This window comes from Pagrus major, chromosome 17 (assembly GCF_040436345.1).
Source record: "Pagrus major chromosome 17, Pma_NU_1.0".
Lineage (NCBI taxonomy): Eukaryota > Metazoa > Chordata > Actinopteri > Spariformes > Sparidae > Pagrus > Pagrus major.
In genome coordinates this window covers 10,101,738-10,114,514 of record NC_133231.1, presented here as the reverse complement: position 1 = coordinate 10,114,514, position 12,777 = coordinate 10,101,738, and the positions used below count along the sequence as shown (strand labels likewise).

At 42.9% G+C, this 12,777-nt stretch overlaps 3 protein-coding genes across 4 annotated transcripts; 2 read left to right on the top strand and 1 right to left on the bottom strand.

Annotated features, from left to right (window-relative positions):
• Positions 1-951: 951 nt before the first annotated feature.
• echdc1 (enoyl CoA hydratase domain containing 1) lies at positions 952-3,495 on the top strand. The gene is made up of 7 exons (XM_073485556.1): positions 952-967; positions 1,333-1,398; positions 2,052-2,227; positions 2,326-2,468; positions 2,620-2,672; positions 2,789-2,869; positions 2,966-3,495. Exons 2-7 carry the CDS (start codon positions 1,334-1,336, stop codon positions 3,381-3,383), a joined length of 936 nt encoding a protein of 311 aa, XP_073341657.1. The 5' UTR covers positions 952-967; position 1,333; the 3' UTR covers positions 3,384-3,495.
• A 2,944-nt stretch (positions 3,496-6,439) lies between these two features.
• Positions 6,440-10,579, bottom strand: LOC141012644 (E3 ubiquitin-protein ligase rnf146-like). Of its 2 annotated transcripts, none has more exons than XM_073486169.1 (3): positions 10,411-10,579; positions 9,621-9,680; positions 6,440-9,317 (listed from the first exon to the last, which is right to left on the bottom strand). In XM_073486169.1, exon 3 carries the CDS (start codon positions 9,303-9,305, stop codon positions 8,142-8,144), a length of 1,164 nt encoding a protein of 387 aa, XP_073342270.1. In that variant the 5' UTR covers positions 9,306-9,317; positions 9,621-9,680; positions 10,411-10,579; the 3' UTR covers positions 6,440-8,141. The 2 variants fall into 2 exon arrangements, with proteins under 2 accessions (XP_073342270.1, XP_073342271.1); XM_073486170.1 differs by having other exon boundaries at positions 10,416-10,525.
• A 40-nt stretch (positions 10,580-10,619) lies between these two features.
• On the top strand, positions 10,620-12,189 carry mdh2 (malate dehydrogenase 2, NAD (mitochondrial)). Its single transcript, XM_073486167.1, has one exon. The coding sequence runs from the start codon at positions 10,736-10,738 to the stop codon at positions 11,747-11,749; it is 1,014 nt and encodes a 337-aa protein (XP_073342268.1). The 5' UTR covers positions 10,620-10,735; the 3' UTR covers positions 11,750-12,189.
• The last annotated feature ends 588 nt before the right edge of the window (positions 12,190-12,777 follow it).

Here is a 12,777-nt window from a genome sequence, read left to right as displayed (position 1 = left end):
ATAACAAAGCAACAAAAAAGCTCAGTTAAATGCTTAACAATGACATAACAGGCAAGCTATCTCAACTCGATAAATGTGTTTGTAGTTTGCAGTGTAATTATAAACAATTAGCATAAACTCATATTTATTAGAGCTCCTAAGCAGTCTATAAACCATTAACAAGTTTCTTTAAAGTGTGTAAACATGTTTTATAATCTTAAATAATCTTGTTTTTGATGCTGATCATGAACATTTAGTCTTATTAACTCATAATAATGTTAATAAGCCTTTCACAAGGACTTAGTGCCTATTCATTTAATTTAAGGCATTGCCTTTTGGTTGTCTGGCTTGGCCTCACATTAAACCAAATGTCCCAGCAGGCTTTTCTCTGACAAGATGTTGACTCAGTGTCAGACTTGGAAGCTGCCACAGGCTCACTGGTGTCAAGAGAAAGGTGTTTCAGGGCTTGAATCAGAACCTGTTATTTTGCTGTTAAACAGACACAGTAATATGAAAACCTATTTTGACAACAGGCCATGTTAATATAACTGTCAGCTGCCTGTGCCAGTGCTGTACTATGACTTGTGTATCTTATTCAAAGTCCTCTGTCAATACTACTGAATAAGGACATGTGTGTAGAGCCAGTTCTTCAGTGTGTTTACGGGGTGTGACAGACACAGAGCAGATCTCTGTGCAGGGCTTCTGCCACTGATGGATGTTATTACACTTCACGTGGAACTATAAATTATAGCTAAGTGTTGTGTAAAACACATGTGTCCCAATATCATGATTGCATAACGGATGGATATTAATTTGACTTTGTGCAAGAGGTCATGATCCAAATCATACTTGCTGCGTGGCGGTATTATTCCGCCCCCCTGTGGACACGTTGAGGAACTACATGTATGTGTCGCCATTATGTACTGCCGAAGAAGAGCTCTGGTTTCCAGGGGGACAGATTTAAGAGTTACACCACACGACTGTCAAGGTTGGTGCTAGCTTCTTTGATGCTAAATGGTTTGTTTTTTATCGTCGAGGCATATTTAAAAAATGTTTTACGACATATATTCATGTATGCGCACGTATGAACGTCAGAAAGGGACACTTGAACGTTGTCTGACATTTAGTCTCCAAGTAAAAAGATGGAATGGTTTGCTGAAAAACAAAATCATTCAAAACTTTGATGTGTTGGTTGTACTGAATAGTTTGTTGCAGTGTTTTTAACTAGAAAAGTATGAAGACATGGTGGCTGGATGTACATGTTCCCACCTACTTTCTAACTAAAGTATGTGTGAAGTAATTTCCTCCCAGTGAAGTTAATAATAAATATTCTCCTCCTCCATGCTGCTGCAGGATGGTCCTGTGTGCAGTGAGGCGGCAGCTCCTGGGGAGCAGCAGCAGCTGTGGAGCCTGGGCCAGGTGAGGGAGTCTATCCAGCATTGTTTATCACCATGCTGCTGACAGTAAATAAGGTCATAAATAAAGGAACATCAAGCCTGCAGAGATGGATCTACATTATTTGTTCACAAATCACAAACATAGACAGGTCTGACTACTTAAAAAACACCTCTGAGGTGCTGAGGATTGTGAAATGCTGATCTAAGGAAAGCAATAACTTCTCTGACTGTGACTCATGATGATGATAAATATTATTAGGTTTTAATTAGATTTAAATTTTATTAGATTTTAATGTATTTATAATTCATCTTTAAGCAAACATCTAATCATGTAAAGAACAACAGTGTAAAGAAAAGCTGTCAAATTCTACTTGCATCGACTGGTAATGTATCATATCTGTATATATACTAGTGCTGTCATTATACTGAATACTTTGATACAATACAGTATGGACAAAATACAACTTTTCTTGGCTAGAAGCAGAGAACAGCAAAAAGACTGTAGTAAACATTAAATATCCTCTTTAGATCAGGCTTCTAAAATATAAAATCATGTGCATGTGTCAGCTCGCTGAAAATGCTTGAAAAGTGTTTGAATGTGACTGTAAAAGGTGCAGGAACCCTGATATTGACTGACTGACTGATTATAATAAACTGTCTGAATGTTCCTCCAAGGCTGCTGCACAGACACAGCAGTAGCTGTGTGCACTCCAGCATCCACGACTTCAACCAGGACGAGATCAGAGAGAAGCTGCAGGCCTTTCCTGGAGGCTCCGTTGATCTGCTCAAACAGGAGTCTGGTGTGGCTGTGCTCACCGTCAACAACCCCTCCCGCATGAACGCCTTCTCCGGTAAGGTGACATTTAAGACTGTTTACTTTCCTGAGCGTGACTAGTGCAGACTTTTCGGGATGAAACTCATTTGCCCAGAATCCTGTCCTTCCTTCCAGGCAGTATGATGGTGGACCTGGAGGACAGGGTGAGCCAGCTGGAGAGCTGGACAGACGGTAAAGGCCTCATTGTTCAGGGTGCTGCTGGAACTTTCTGCTCTGGATCAGACCTCAACGCTGTCAGGGCGATATCCAACCCACAGGTAGGAAGGCAGATTTAATGACAGTCTCTTTTCGCTGTAGCTGTCTGACTGCCATAAATCCTTCTAACCCTGTACTCCACCTTTGTCTCTGCTGGTGTTCCTCTCTTGTGTTGCCTGGATATCTTTAAATAATGTTTCTAAATTCTTGTAGGACGGGATGAAGATGTGTATGTTCATGCAGAACGCTCTGACAAGACTACTCAGGTAAGGGCTCTCATTTTCCTCTGTACCACTCCAGTAAGTATTGATGCAGACTAAAAGTTGGAGCATAGCTGTAAGGTGCACTACAGTATGCTGACAGAGTTGTTCTCTCAGTGCAGGCTGCCTCTGATCTCTGTTGCTCTGGTGGAGGGGAGAGCGCTGGGAGGTGGTGCAGAACTCACCACTGCCTGTGATTTCAGGTAATGTCTTTATATCCAGGTGAATGAAAGAAAACACATCTTTCATCCAGAAGTGTGTTAATAATCTAACTTTTGTCTGTCATCTCTGTGTCATAGATTGATGGCATCCGGCAGTGTGATCCAGTTTGTCCACAAACACATGGGTCTGGTCCCAGGCTGGGGCGGCGCTGCACGACTCGTCCGCACTGTCGGAAGCCAGAATGCCCTGAAGCTGCTGGGTGGTGCAGTGAAAGTGGACCCCAAGCTCGGCCTGCAGATTGGACTGGCAGATGCAGTCCTGGAGGTCCCCCAGGCAGAGGAGGGTGCAGGGACGCAGTTACAGCAGGCTGAAGACTGGCTCAGTCGCTACACAAAAGGACCTGCCCCGGTGATCCAGGCTGTGAAGAAGGTGGTGTTGTCAGGGAGAGAGCTCCCCCTGTCAGAGGCTCTGAGGACTGAGAAGGATGTGTTTGGGACGGTGTGGGGCGGTCCGGCTAACCTGCAGGCTCTGGCCAGCAAGTCCAAACACAAATGAGCGTCTGTGTTCACTTTCCTAAGAACTGCTGAGATCAGCCAAGACACTTTTGGAAAGCTCTGTCCTTGACTCTTGATCAACATCAATAAACTGACTTCTTTGTTGTTCTGAAGACGTTTACAAGTACTTTTTATTATCGTTGTTGGTTAGGACTAGAGCCTGAACAGTATATTGGTATATATCAATATTGACCACTCACATATATTGTGGTATCGGCAAATATGCTTTTTGATATTGTCGCTGTCAGGTCAAAACCACTTATCTCCAAATCTTTTCATGAGCTAAGAAAAACAGCCATGTTTCTTTTCAGCTTTGTGGCAATGCATTTTTCAGATGATTCAGTGACTTTGTAAATGGTTTGTTTGGCTTTAGAAATAGAATTGTCTCAACTCATAAAGGAGCACTCCCTCCTTCACTTTCATCAAAAAATTCAAAAACACCAAATTTGGAGATATGTGATTTTGACTGGACAGCGGTGATATGATCTGATATGAAAACTTTTTTTTTTTTTCACAGACGTATCGCAGAAAAATATGCTGTGGGTAATCTATTACAATTAAATTCATAGTGAATGATTATTTTGAACGATAAAACATATATATCCTGCCTCCATTACATATCAGTTTTCCTCTAGTTAGGACTACAAACTTAACCATGTTGTGGTTTGTTTTGTTTTGTTGTCTCACTTTTTGGTTTTATGCCTATTTATCCCAAGAGTAGGCCATTGTTTCTACAGGTATGAGACACATTTTTTTTAAGACCTTTCAAGATCATTTTAAACTAGATTTAACATGATTTTGGGAAAACCTTTTCAAGCACTGCAGATAAGTATAAAGTTATGTAGTAGATACTGTATGCCATGCAGAAGTAGGTTTGATGTAGGACTATGGTTATTAGAGTGAGTTATGTTAATCAACAATTTGCCAACAGGTAAGCACAAGTATAAAGAAAAAGGAAAAAACAGTATTAGGTTTAGTGGTAGGTTTAAAGATTGTAACATCAGAAGAGGAGACTGACTCTTTTTGACGAAAAGAAGTCTAAAAATGGGTAAATGAAATCGGATAACACCTTTGTGGCAATTGAGACCCTAGAGATTCAAACTTAATCACTTTTAGGGCCTATTTTTTTATAAAACTGAGGCTAAGAAGGACCTGCAGATTTTCTGTGGGTGCTGAGATACAAATACATAAACAATGATGCTGATAATGTGCGAACATAACTCTGCAGGACAAGATGGGATGAGGGTGGTGTTATCTCTGAATAAACTCTGAAACTAAATATAACTGAATTAACACTATAAATAAAAACTGGGGGTTATAGTTTAGTGACTGGAGCCTCCTGTTTATAAGCAAACAGTTATCAGTTGTGGTGCAGTGTCAGATGACCCGAGAAATGATCTTTTTCATTAGTACTCCAGAACTCCTGATATTGAAGGCTTATGTTTAGAGTTATCCTCTTAATTAAAGCACATGTAATAAAACAGGGAATATGCTGTGGGGTATGATTTAATAGGTATTTTCAGTCTGGATGAAAACAAGCACCTTAAGGACTACATTCTCCATCTTCTAAATCTCTTCTGTCCCCATCGGTGAAGCAAACGAACACCGTCTTTCCTCCAGATCCCCTGAAAATGGGATTATGGTAATGATCAGATCGTGCCAGGCTGATCCTAACTGGAGCAGACACATCGCAGCAGCATACAGATCAGATACTGATGAGGTACTGTATAAGCAGCAGCATCTGTCTGCAGGATTGAGAGTAACGCTGCTGCACTTCTGCCTTTATCTTTTTGTAGGTTAGTTGGGCAGCTCCTTCAGATGCGCTCGTTATTTGGCCTTCATCATCCCCGATCCCTCTATTTCTGTTCTATCTGGACTTTTTTAGCTGTAGGTAGGAGCGTTATTTGGCTGCTCTTCAGCACTCTGTACAGTGGCTCTCATCACTGCATGTAAAGCTGAAGCACAGGGCCAAAAGAAACAGTTGAAGTACACATACTGATTTCTTTTGTAAGGTTTGGCACCAATTTGTAGCTCATTTTTCATTGCACATTCAAAATTAGTCCACACAGCAAATTAGGTGTTGCAAGCACAAGCGTGAACAGACTGAAATGGCAAGTACAGGACAGGTCCCCGGAGGACGCCAGGTCGTCATCTCTGGTTCCCCTTCCAGAGGTCATGTTTCCTGGCCAGACACCCAGCTGGAGTGCTGATAGCTGCTGTGGACAGAATACCAAACAGCTACAAGGTGAGTGAGGGAAAGACAAGAGTCGACCTCGTTATGATATACGGAGTGGTGGTGGAAGTACTCAGACACTTTACTGGAGTACATTTACTAATATGACACAATAGAAACATTGTTACATGTAAAAGTTGTGCACTGAAAATGTAATTTAAGTAAAAGTATGCTAGTATAATGAGGAAAATGTACTTAAGTGTTAAAAGTACTGAATGCAGAAACATCTTCCCTGTGACTATTTTATTAACTCTTTATGTTTTGTGTGTAAAAACCTTAATTTTAGTTACTAAAGCTGGCAGATAAATTCAGAGAAGAGTACAATATTTCCCCCTGAAATGTAGTGGAGTAAAAGTGAGAGTGTAATGAAAAGAAATGACTCAAGCACAGGTACCTTGAGTAAATTTACTTAGTTACATTCCACTACTGGATATACAGTACATAAAGACTTTTTTACATGGTGAATGAAAAAGAGGAGGCTGTGTGGACATTACGGATTAGTAATTGCTCTTTCTTGTCCATGTGTCACCTGCTTCGTCCAAGTCTTATTTTTGATGCTATGTTATGAAAAGAACAGATACTGAATGCTTCAGTCCCTCATCCAGTGAAAAGAATTTGATTCCCCCCCCTTAGAAAAATCCATTCAGATTGTAGTGTGGAGAAAAAAGGGGTCAAATCTTACTTACAATGGGCCCATTGATAGTCCTACTTATGTAACACTCAAGACAGATATACTTTAAAGCAAAAACATGCATGCTATCCCACAGCAAAATGTGAAGCCACAAAAATAATGATTAGAGACACAGAGCACAAAAAGATTATCCTTGTAGGATGATGAAATGACACAATTTATTCTTAAATTACAAACAATGTAACAAAAAAGTTGCCAAGCAAAAACTGTTACACAAACTTTATTCTTCAGAATGGAAAGTCTAAGACTGAGCTGATGATGTAAGCATGTCAGAAATATAAAAAAATAACAGAACTTGAAATCTCTGAGGATGACCGATAGCAATGGCATGTTCTTGTTCTCTTACTGCCTCAGACATCGTACAGAGGAGGATTTACAACCATAAGAAACACAAAAACAAACACAAATTAAAAACAAATTAAAAACATGTACTCAAGCTCAACCCAGAAATATCACTTCTTCAACATCCTGCTGACCAGTAGTGTTTAAATAACTCTCTCTTCGAACATGCACAATTCACAAAAACTTTAGAAACACCAATTGAGAATACTTTGGTCAGGGACGATAAGAATACTAATGAGGCTGCAGAGGCCTCAACAGCTTTAAAAAGGAAAACACTGATACTTCACATTAAAATGCCAATTATTTTAAGCTTGGAGAGGTTAAAATAAATTTGATATGTACTTCTATTACACATATTCGTTTGTAACAGCAGCTGTAATTTATATAGATTTTTGAATTTCAGCAAGCAGCTTAAAGGAAATCAAACCCCTTAGGCACGTAGCCAGATAATCCTGCAGGCTCCTGAGTTACATTACTATGTTGAAGCACATTAAGTGTGGAATTTAAACACTCACAGGGCTTAAAAGCGTCAGTAAGTACTTCCGTTTCATTTCTTTATCCAAGCAACCTAAAGATGTTCAAACAACAATTTGCTCTGAAACGACACACTTCCAAAAGTTTAACATTTACATTTGAGAATTTTAAAGGAAAGGCTTCATAAGCAGTTGAATCTGAAGGAAGGAAATCATTAAGGTGGGGTGGAGGTTGGGAACAAGTTATCAAGGATTCTTTGCAAGAGTAGTCAGGTGACTTGAGCTCTAACAAGCCCTTTTCTGCGTGCTATGTTAGCTGAGAGAGTTAAAAGTGTAGATGATTAGAATGCAGCCGTTCATGATAATGATAAAGAACACAGTTCCATTTCCTGGACTAAAATCCCCATTTATGCTTTCTCTTTCCAACGTCAAGGATCTCGCTGAGCCTCCCAGAGACCCTCTGGGTATTAGATCATATGTTTCAACATAAGAACACCTATGATAGGGAGAAGCAGGTTGACGAGCCACTTTTACCTCTTAAACCTCCACTTTACTGGAATTTAAAAAGAACAGAATCCTGCAATCAAATGGCAGAATGTGAGCAGACTGATAGCAGCTGAACACGACAATTAGTCTGACATCTCACATGATGTGCTGGAGAGACAATTCTGAGATTTAATGGCTCACAACAACATGCTGTATCCATCTGGCTGTTTACCAAGCTGTACCTCCTGTCTCAGTGCTAGAACATAAAACCCCACATTTCCTCTATTGACAGGCTGAGACAGACAAAACAAAATCGCACAGATACATCCAGATCATTGTGAGCCCAACAGAGGCACCAAATTTGATTGCTAAATTTGAGTTGTTTACCTAAAAACATGGAGTATGTTACACTTGATTTCTCTTGTATCAAGCAGTCCGCCCACATCCGTGACAGAGTGAACGACAGCATACAGTGAGGAATAAATTAATTAAATGGAACATAGCCATTTGGTGATGAAGGGCTCGATGATGACTTCACACTTCAGTCACTGTACACTGGCCATCGGGCATTCTGGACCTTCCACTGCTACTGGATGAAGAAGGGGGAGAGGCGGCCTCTGCGCCGGGAGGGGCTCTGTCCTCTGGATTCAGTCTTTGCCTCCGTGGCCTCCCCTCCAAAGGCTCCACGCGCTCTCCATCTCCCCCCTCTTCTTCTTCGTCCTCCTCTTCCTCATCGTCGCTCCAGTCTCCAGAGCCAGACTCGTCCACAGAGGTGTGAGGATCGGAGGACCTTGAGGGCGAGGCCTCCTCTTCCTCGTCTTCTTCCTCTCCTTCCCCCACCTCTGCACGCTCCTGAGGAGGTGTGGGCCTGAGGCTGATCTGCAGCTGAGAGAGAGCATCCTCCAGAGTGGGGCTGCTGCTGCTGCTGCCAGGCTGTCCACCGAGGGAGGTGGGAGGTCTGGCAGGGGCTGGAGGGGCTGTGACAGTAGACGGGATACCTGTGACCTGCTGCTGCACTCCTGCTACTGTGGTGTCAGCCCCATCAGCAGAGTTTTCTCGACCTGCTGCCCCAATGGCCCCAGTAACACCCTCAGTGTCCAAACGCAGTCCCGCCACTCCCTTCTTCGGGATATCCAAAATGTCTCTCTTCATCTTGCGTCTACGACCGTGCTCGTTGCGCCTGTACTGCACCATGTTCTCCAAGTCGGCTACATACAAAAAACCAGCTATCAGCATTTCGGCTGTTTTCTTGCCCTTGGAGAAAGCGTCCTCCAGCTCGCGGCTGGTTCGTTCGTCATATTGCCACCAACCATTACGGCCCTCATAATACCAGGCGTGGTCACTTGTCGCCCCGCCCCGACCTCCCGCTGATGCCTTCAGCTCCTCCGGAGAGAGAAGCGTGGGCCTTTCCAGGAAGTCATCCGGCACTTCCTGTCTGCAGAGAGCACAGCGCTTGCTCTGCCAGGAGGCTCCCTTCACACACAGGAAACAAAAGACGTGATGGCATGGCAGTTGGACTGGGTGGACGCAGCTCTGCAGACAGATGGCACACTCCGGTACAGACAGGGCTGGGGATGAGTTGCTGGAGCCAGAGCATGATGATTCTGCACTGTTCCCACTTCCACCACCACTGTTGCTTCCTTTCTTACTGGATGGAAGCGAGCTAACAGAGTGGTCTACCTCCCCACAACTAGCCATCCTTAGGAAGTACTGAGGAAAAGGGACAATCGTAAATACAGGTTATAGTAAGCATGTTAGGATTCTTTTCTTTCGTCAACACTATTCATTTTGAAAAGGAGAAATTAGTATTCAAGATAGTGATGATTTTGGCTGGTGAGGTATATCATTTGCAATAAAAATACTTTATTTTACTGCTGGTGTCATGATCATATTTCACACTCAATTGCAATTCCAAAAAGTCAAACTAACAATTACAAATATCAAATAATACTTTAATCTTTATGCCACCTGCGACCTGGAACAGGGCTGACAGACATGATATATAATACTTACTGGAAATACCCTTAATGCTGATGTATCATGAGGAGAGCTGATGGACCTTCAAACGTGCCACTGCCAAAAGGAAAAGAGAAGTCGGTGACAATGCATTTGTTTTCAGACTGTCCTGATTTTAAGTACGATTGTGACACACAATATCAACCTATTCCTTATGTGTATATTATTTGACAACCTTGCTTTAGGCAACAAACAGGTTGCATGTAAAGCCTGATGTTAAAACGGATTAGCTACAAGTTAGCGTTAATTCACTTAGCTATGACTGAAATGAAACCTTAAGGGTTTTACATAAGTCTGTGAAACAAAAGGCTGCTCTGTTAACTGTCTGACTACAAGTAGTGAACTGTGTCAGCTCACTGTTGCAAGTTTGTGTTAACCCAGCTGGCCTTATGACAGGGCTGTGATGAACACAGCTAACGTTACTCGAGTCAAATCAACAGCTAACGATCTAATATTCACATTCACTGGTGACAGTCTACAAGCAAACTAGTTTAGCTAACGTCAGATATATAGCGAGGCAGCTAAAAAAAGAAAGCAGTTTGATGTTTGCGTTACACGTACAGAAATAAGTCAAACAGTAACGTTACAAAGGGATTTCTCGACTGGCAAAGCGACCATAACAATAAGACCTGTTGTAGCTAGCGCTGGCTAGGCTGATGGCAGCTCACTGACTCCAGCAAATAGACGGAGTTCATCTGACGGCGCTAGCTTATTTTAGCATGGCGACATAAACAGCTAGGAGGAGCATTTTCACGCGACGGAGACAAGGCAACGACTGCGTACGTACCGTACCGTTGTATTTTGCTGTGTTGGTCAGCTGTACAGTTATAACTCGTGTAACGGCGCTGATTTCCAATGCTAATTTACCGACTTCCAGTGTTAACTGGCTTTGTTTTCCTCCGAAAAAAGAGGCTGAAATAAAGACGACGACGTAACAATACGCGCTGACGCAATCTGACGTAACATCGCACGACTACCCCATATCCTCGACGCATGTCAGTTAGCAGTCTTCCTGTTCGCTCGTGGCTAGAGGACGTTGGTGTCACAGAGGAGAGGGGCTCTTCAGGTACTTTTGTTTTCATTTAAGTAATAAAAGAAGTCACAGAAACAAAATGTTTTCCCGCGCCGTCAGACCTACCGTCAGCCTCGCTCGGAGCCTGTCCACCTCTTCCCAGAACAACGCCAAGGTGGCGGTGCTAGGAGCGTCAGGCGGCATAGGCCAGCCGCTATCTCTGCTCCTCAAGAATAGCCCCCTGGTGAGTCAACTCTCCCTGTACGATATCGCTCACACCCCCGGAGTGGCTGCAGACCTCAGCCACATCGAGACGAGGGCCCATGTAACCGGCCATATGGGTCCCGACCAGCTGGATGCTGCTCTGAAGGGCTGCGACGTCGTGGTGATCCCCGCCGGCGTGCCAAGAAAACCAGGTATGACTCGTGATGACCTTTTCAACACCAACGCCACCATTGTAGCCACCTTGGCCGATGCCTGCGCCCGCAACTGCCCCGAGGCCATGATCTGCATCATTGCCAACCCTGTCAACTCCACCATCCCTATTACATCAGAGGTCATGAAGAAGCATGGAGTGTACAACCCCAACAGAGTCTTTGGTGTCACAACTCTGGACATTGTCAGGGCAAACACCTTCGTTGCAGAGCTTAAAGGCCTTGACCCAGCTCGTGTTAATGTCCCAGTCATTGGAGGTCACGCTGGCAAGACCATCATTCCCCTCATTTCCCAGTGCACACCAAAGGTAGAGTTCCCTGCTGACCAGCTGTCTGCCCTGACTGGCAGGATCCAGGAGGCTGGCACAGAGGTGGTGAAGGCCAAGGCCGGAGCTGGATCTGCTACCCTCTCCATGGCCTACGCTGGGGCCCGCTTCACCTTCTCCGTCCTGGACGCCATGAATGGAAAGGAAGGTGTGGTGGAGTGCGCCTATGTCAGGTCCGAGGAGACGGAGTGCAAGTACTTCTCCACACCTATCCTCCTGGGGAAGAGCGGCATAGAGAAGAACCTCGGGCTGGGCAAGCTGTCTGCCTTCGAGGAGAAGCTGGTGGCTGACGCCATGGATGAGCTGAAGGCCTCCATCAAGAAGGGCGAGGATTTTGTGTCTAAAATGAAGTGAACTGGGGGCATTGAGTTAGTTGAAAACAAAGCGCTGTGATTGATATTTTGTTGCGTCTTAACTTAAAAAGCATCTGGGTAAATCTATACATCTGTCACAGTGTTTCCTCTTTGTGTTAAAGCAGTAGGGTCATCTTGATCCAGAAATCATGGTTTTAACTGTGATCATCTTTCCTGTGTAACATGTCCCTTACTTTTTTAAACATGGCTTTACCTTGCACTTATGATTTGTGTACATACTGTACTGTGACTTGACTATATTTTGCAAATGTCAAACTGAAACAATATCTCATATATTTTCATGTACAGTCTGCATTAGTGGACATTTCTCTGCCGAATGAATGAGGGGAAATACTGTCATCTTACCTGTTGATGCACATAGATGTTACTGATGGGCAAAAGTACCTACTCCACCAATAAACAAGTTTAGCTTTAAGAAAATGATTCTTTATTTCTCTGTTTTTATGATACAAAAACAATTTGGCTTGAAGCTTGAAACTGACTAAATGTGAAGGACTGTGGACACTTCATGAAACTAAGCAGGTTAATCCTTGATCAAAATGATACACCTTCATTTTACAATACAGTTCTGGTTCATTGACAAACTTTATAGGCATTGAAATAGTGTAGATATAGGTTTTTCAAATGCAAACAACGTAACATTAGAGAGGTGATTAAAATGATTCAAACACTTGAGTCACATCAGTTAGAATGTATATCTTGCTGTGAAGTTGTAGCTACATGGTAGATTTCATAGTTTGTAAAAAAAAAAAAGGGCCTGTTGTCTGCAAAAAGCACAATCGTGAAGAATAAGGACTGCAGTAGCCTGATTATTCTGAAATACATGTGAGTCACAATATCTGCTGAAGAACAAGTTATAGTAGGCGTGTTAGAATAGTTGCCATGGAATATTTTGTGGCTTTTTGACCTTTCAGAGATGCCTTACAAATGTTCAGATATTACATAATGTGATGCCCTACCACTACACCCAAATGGGCTCACGGCAACCTTTGACTCAACATTTGATAG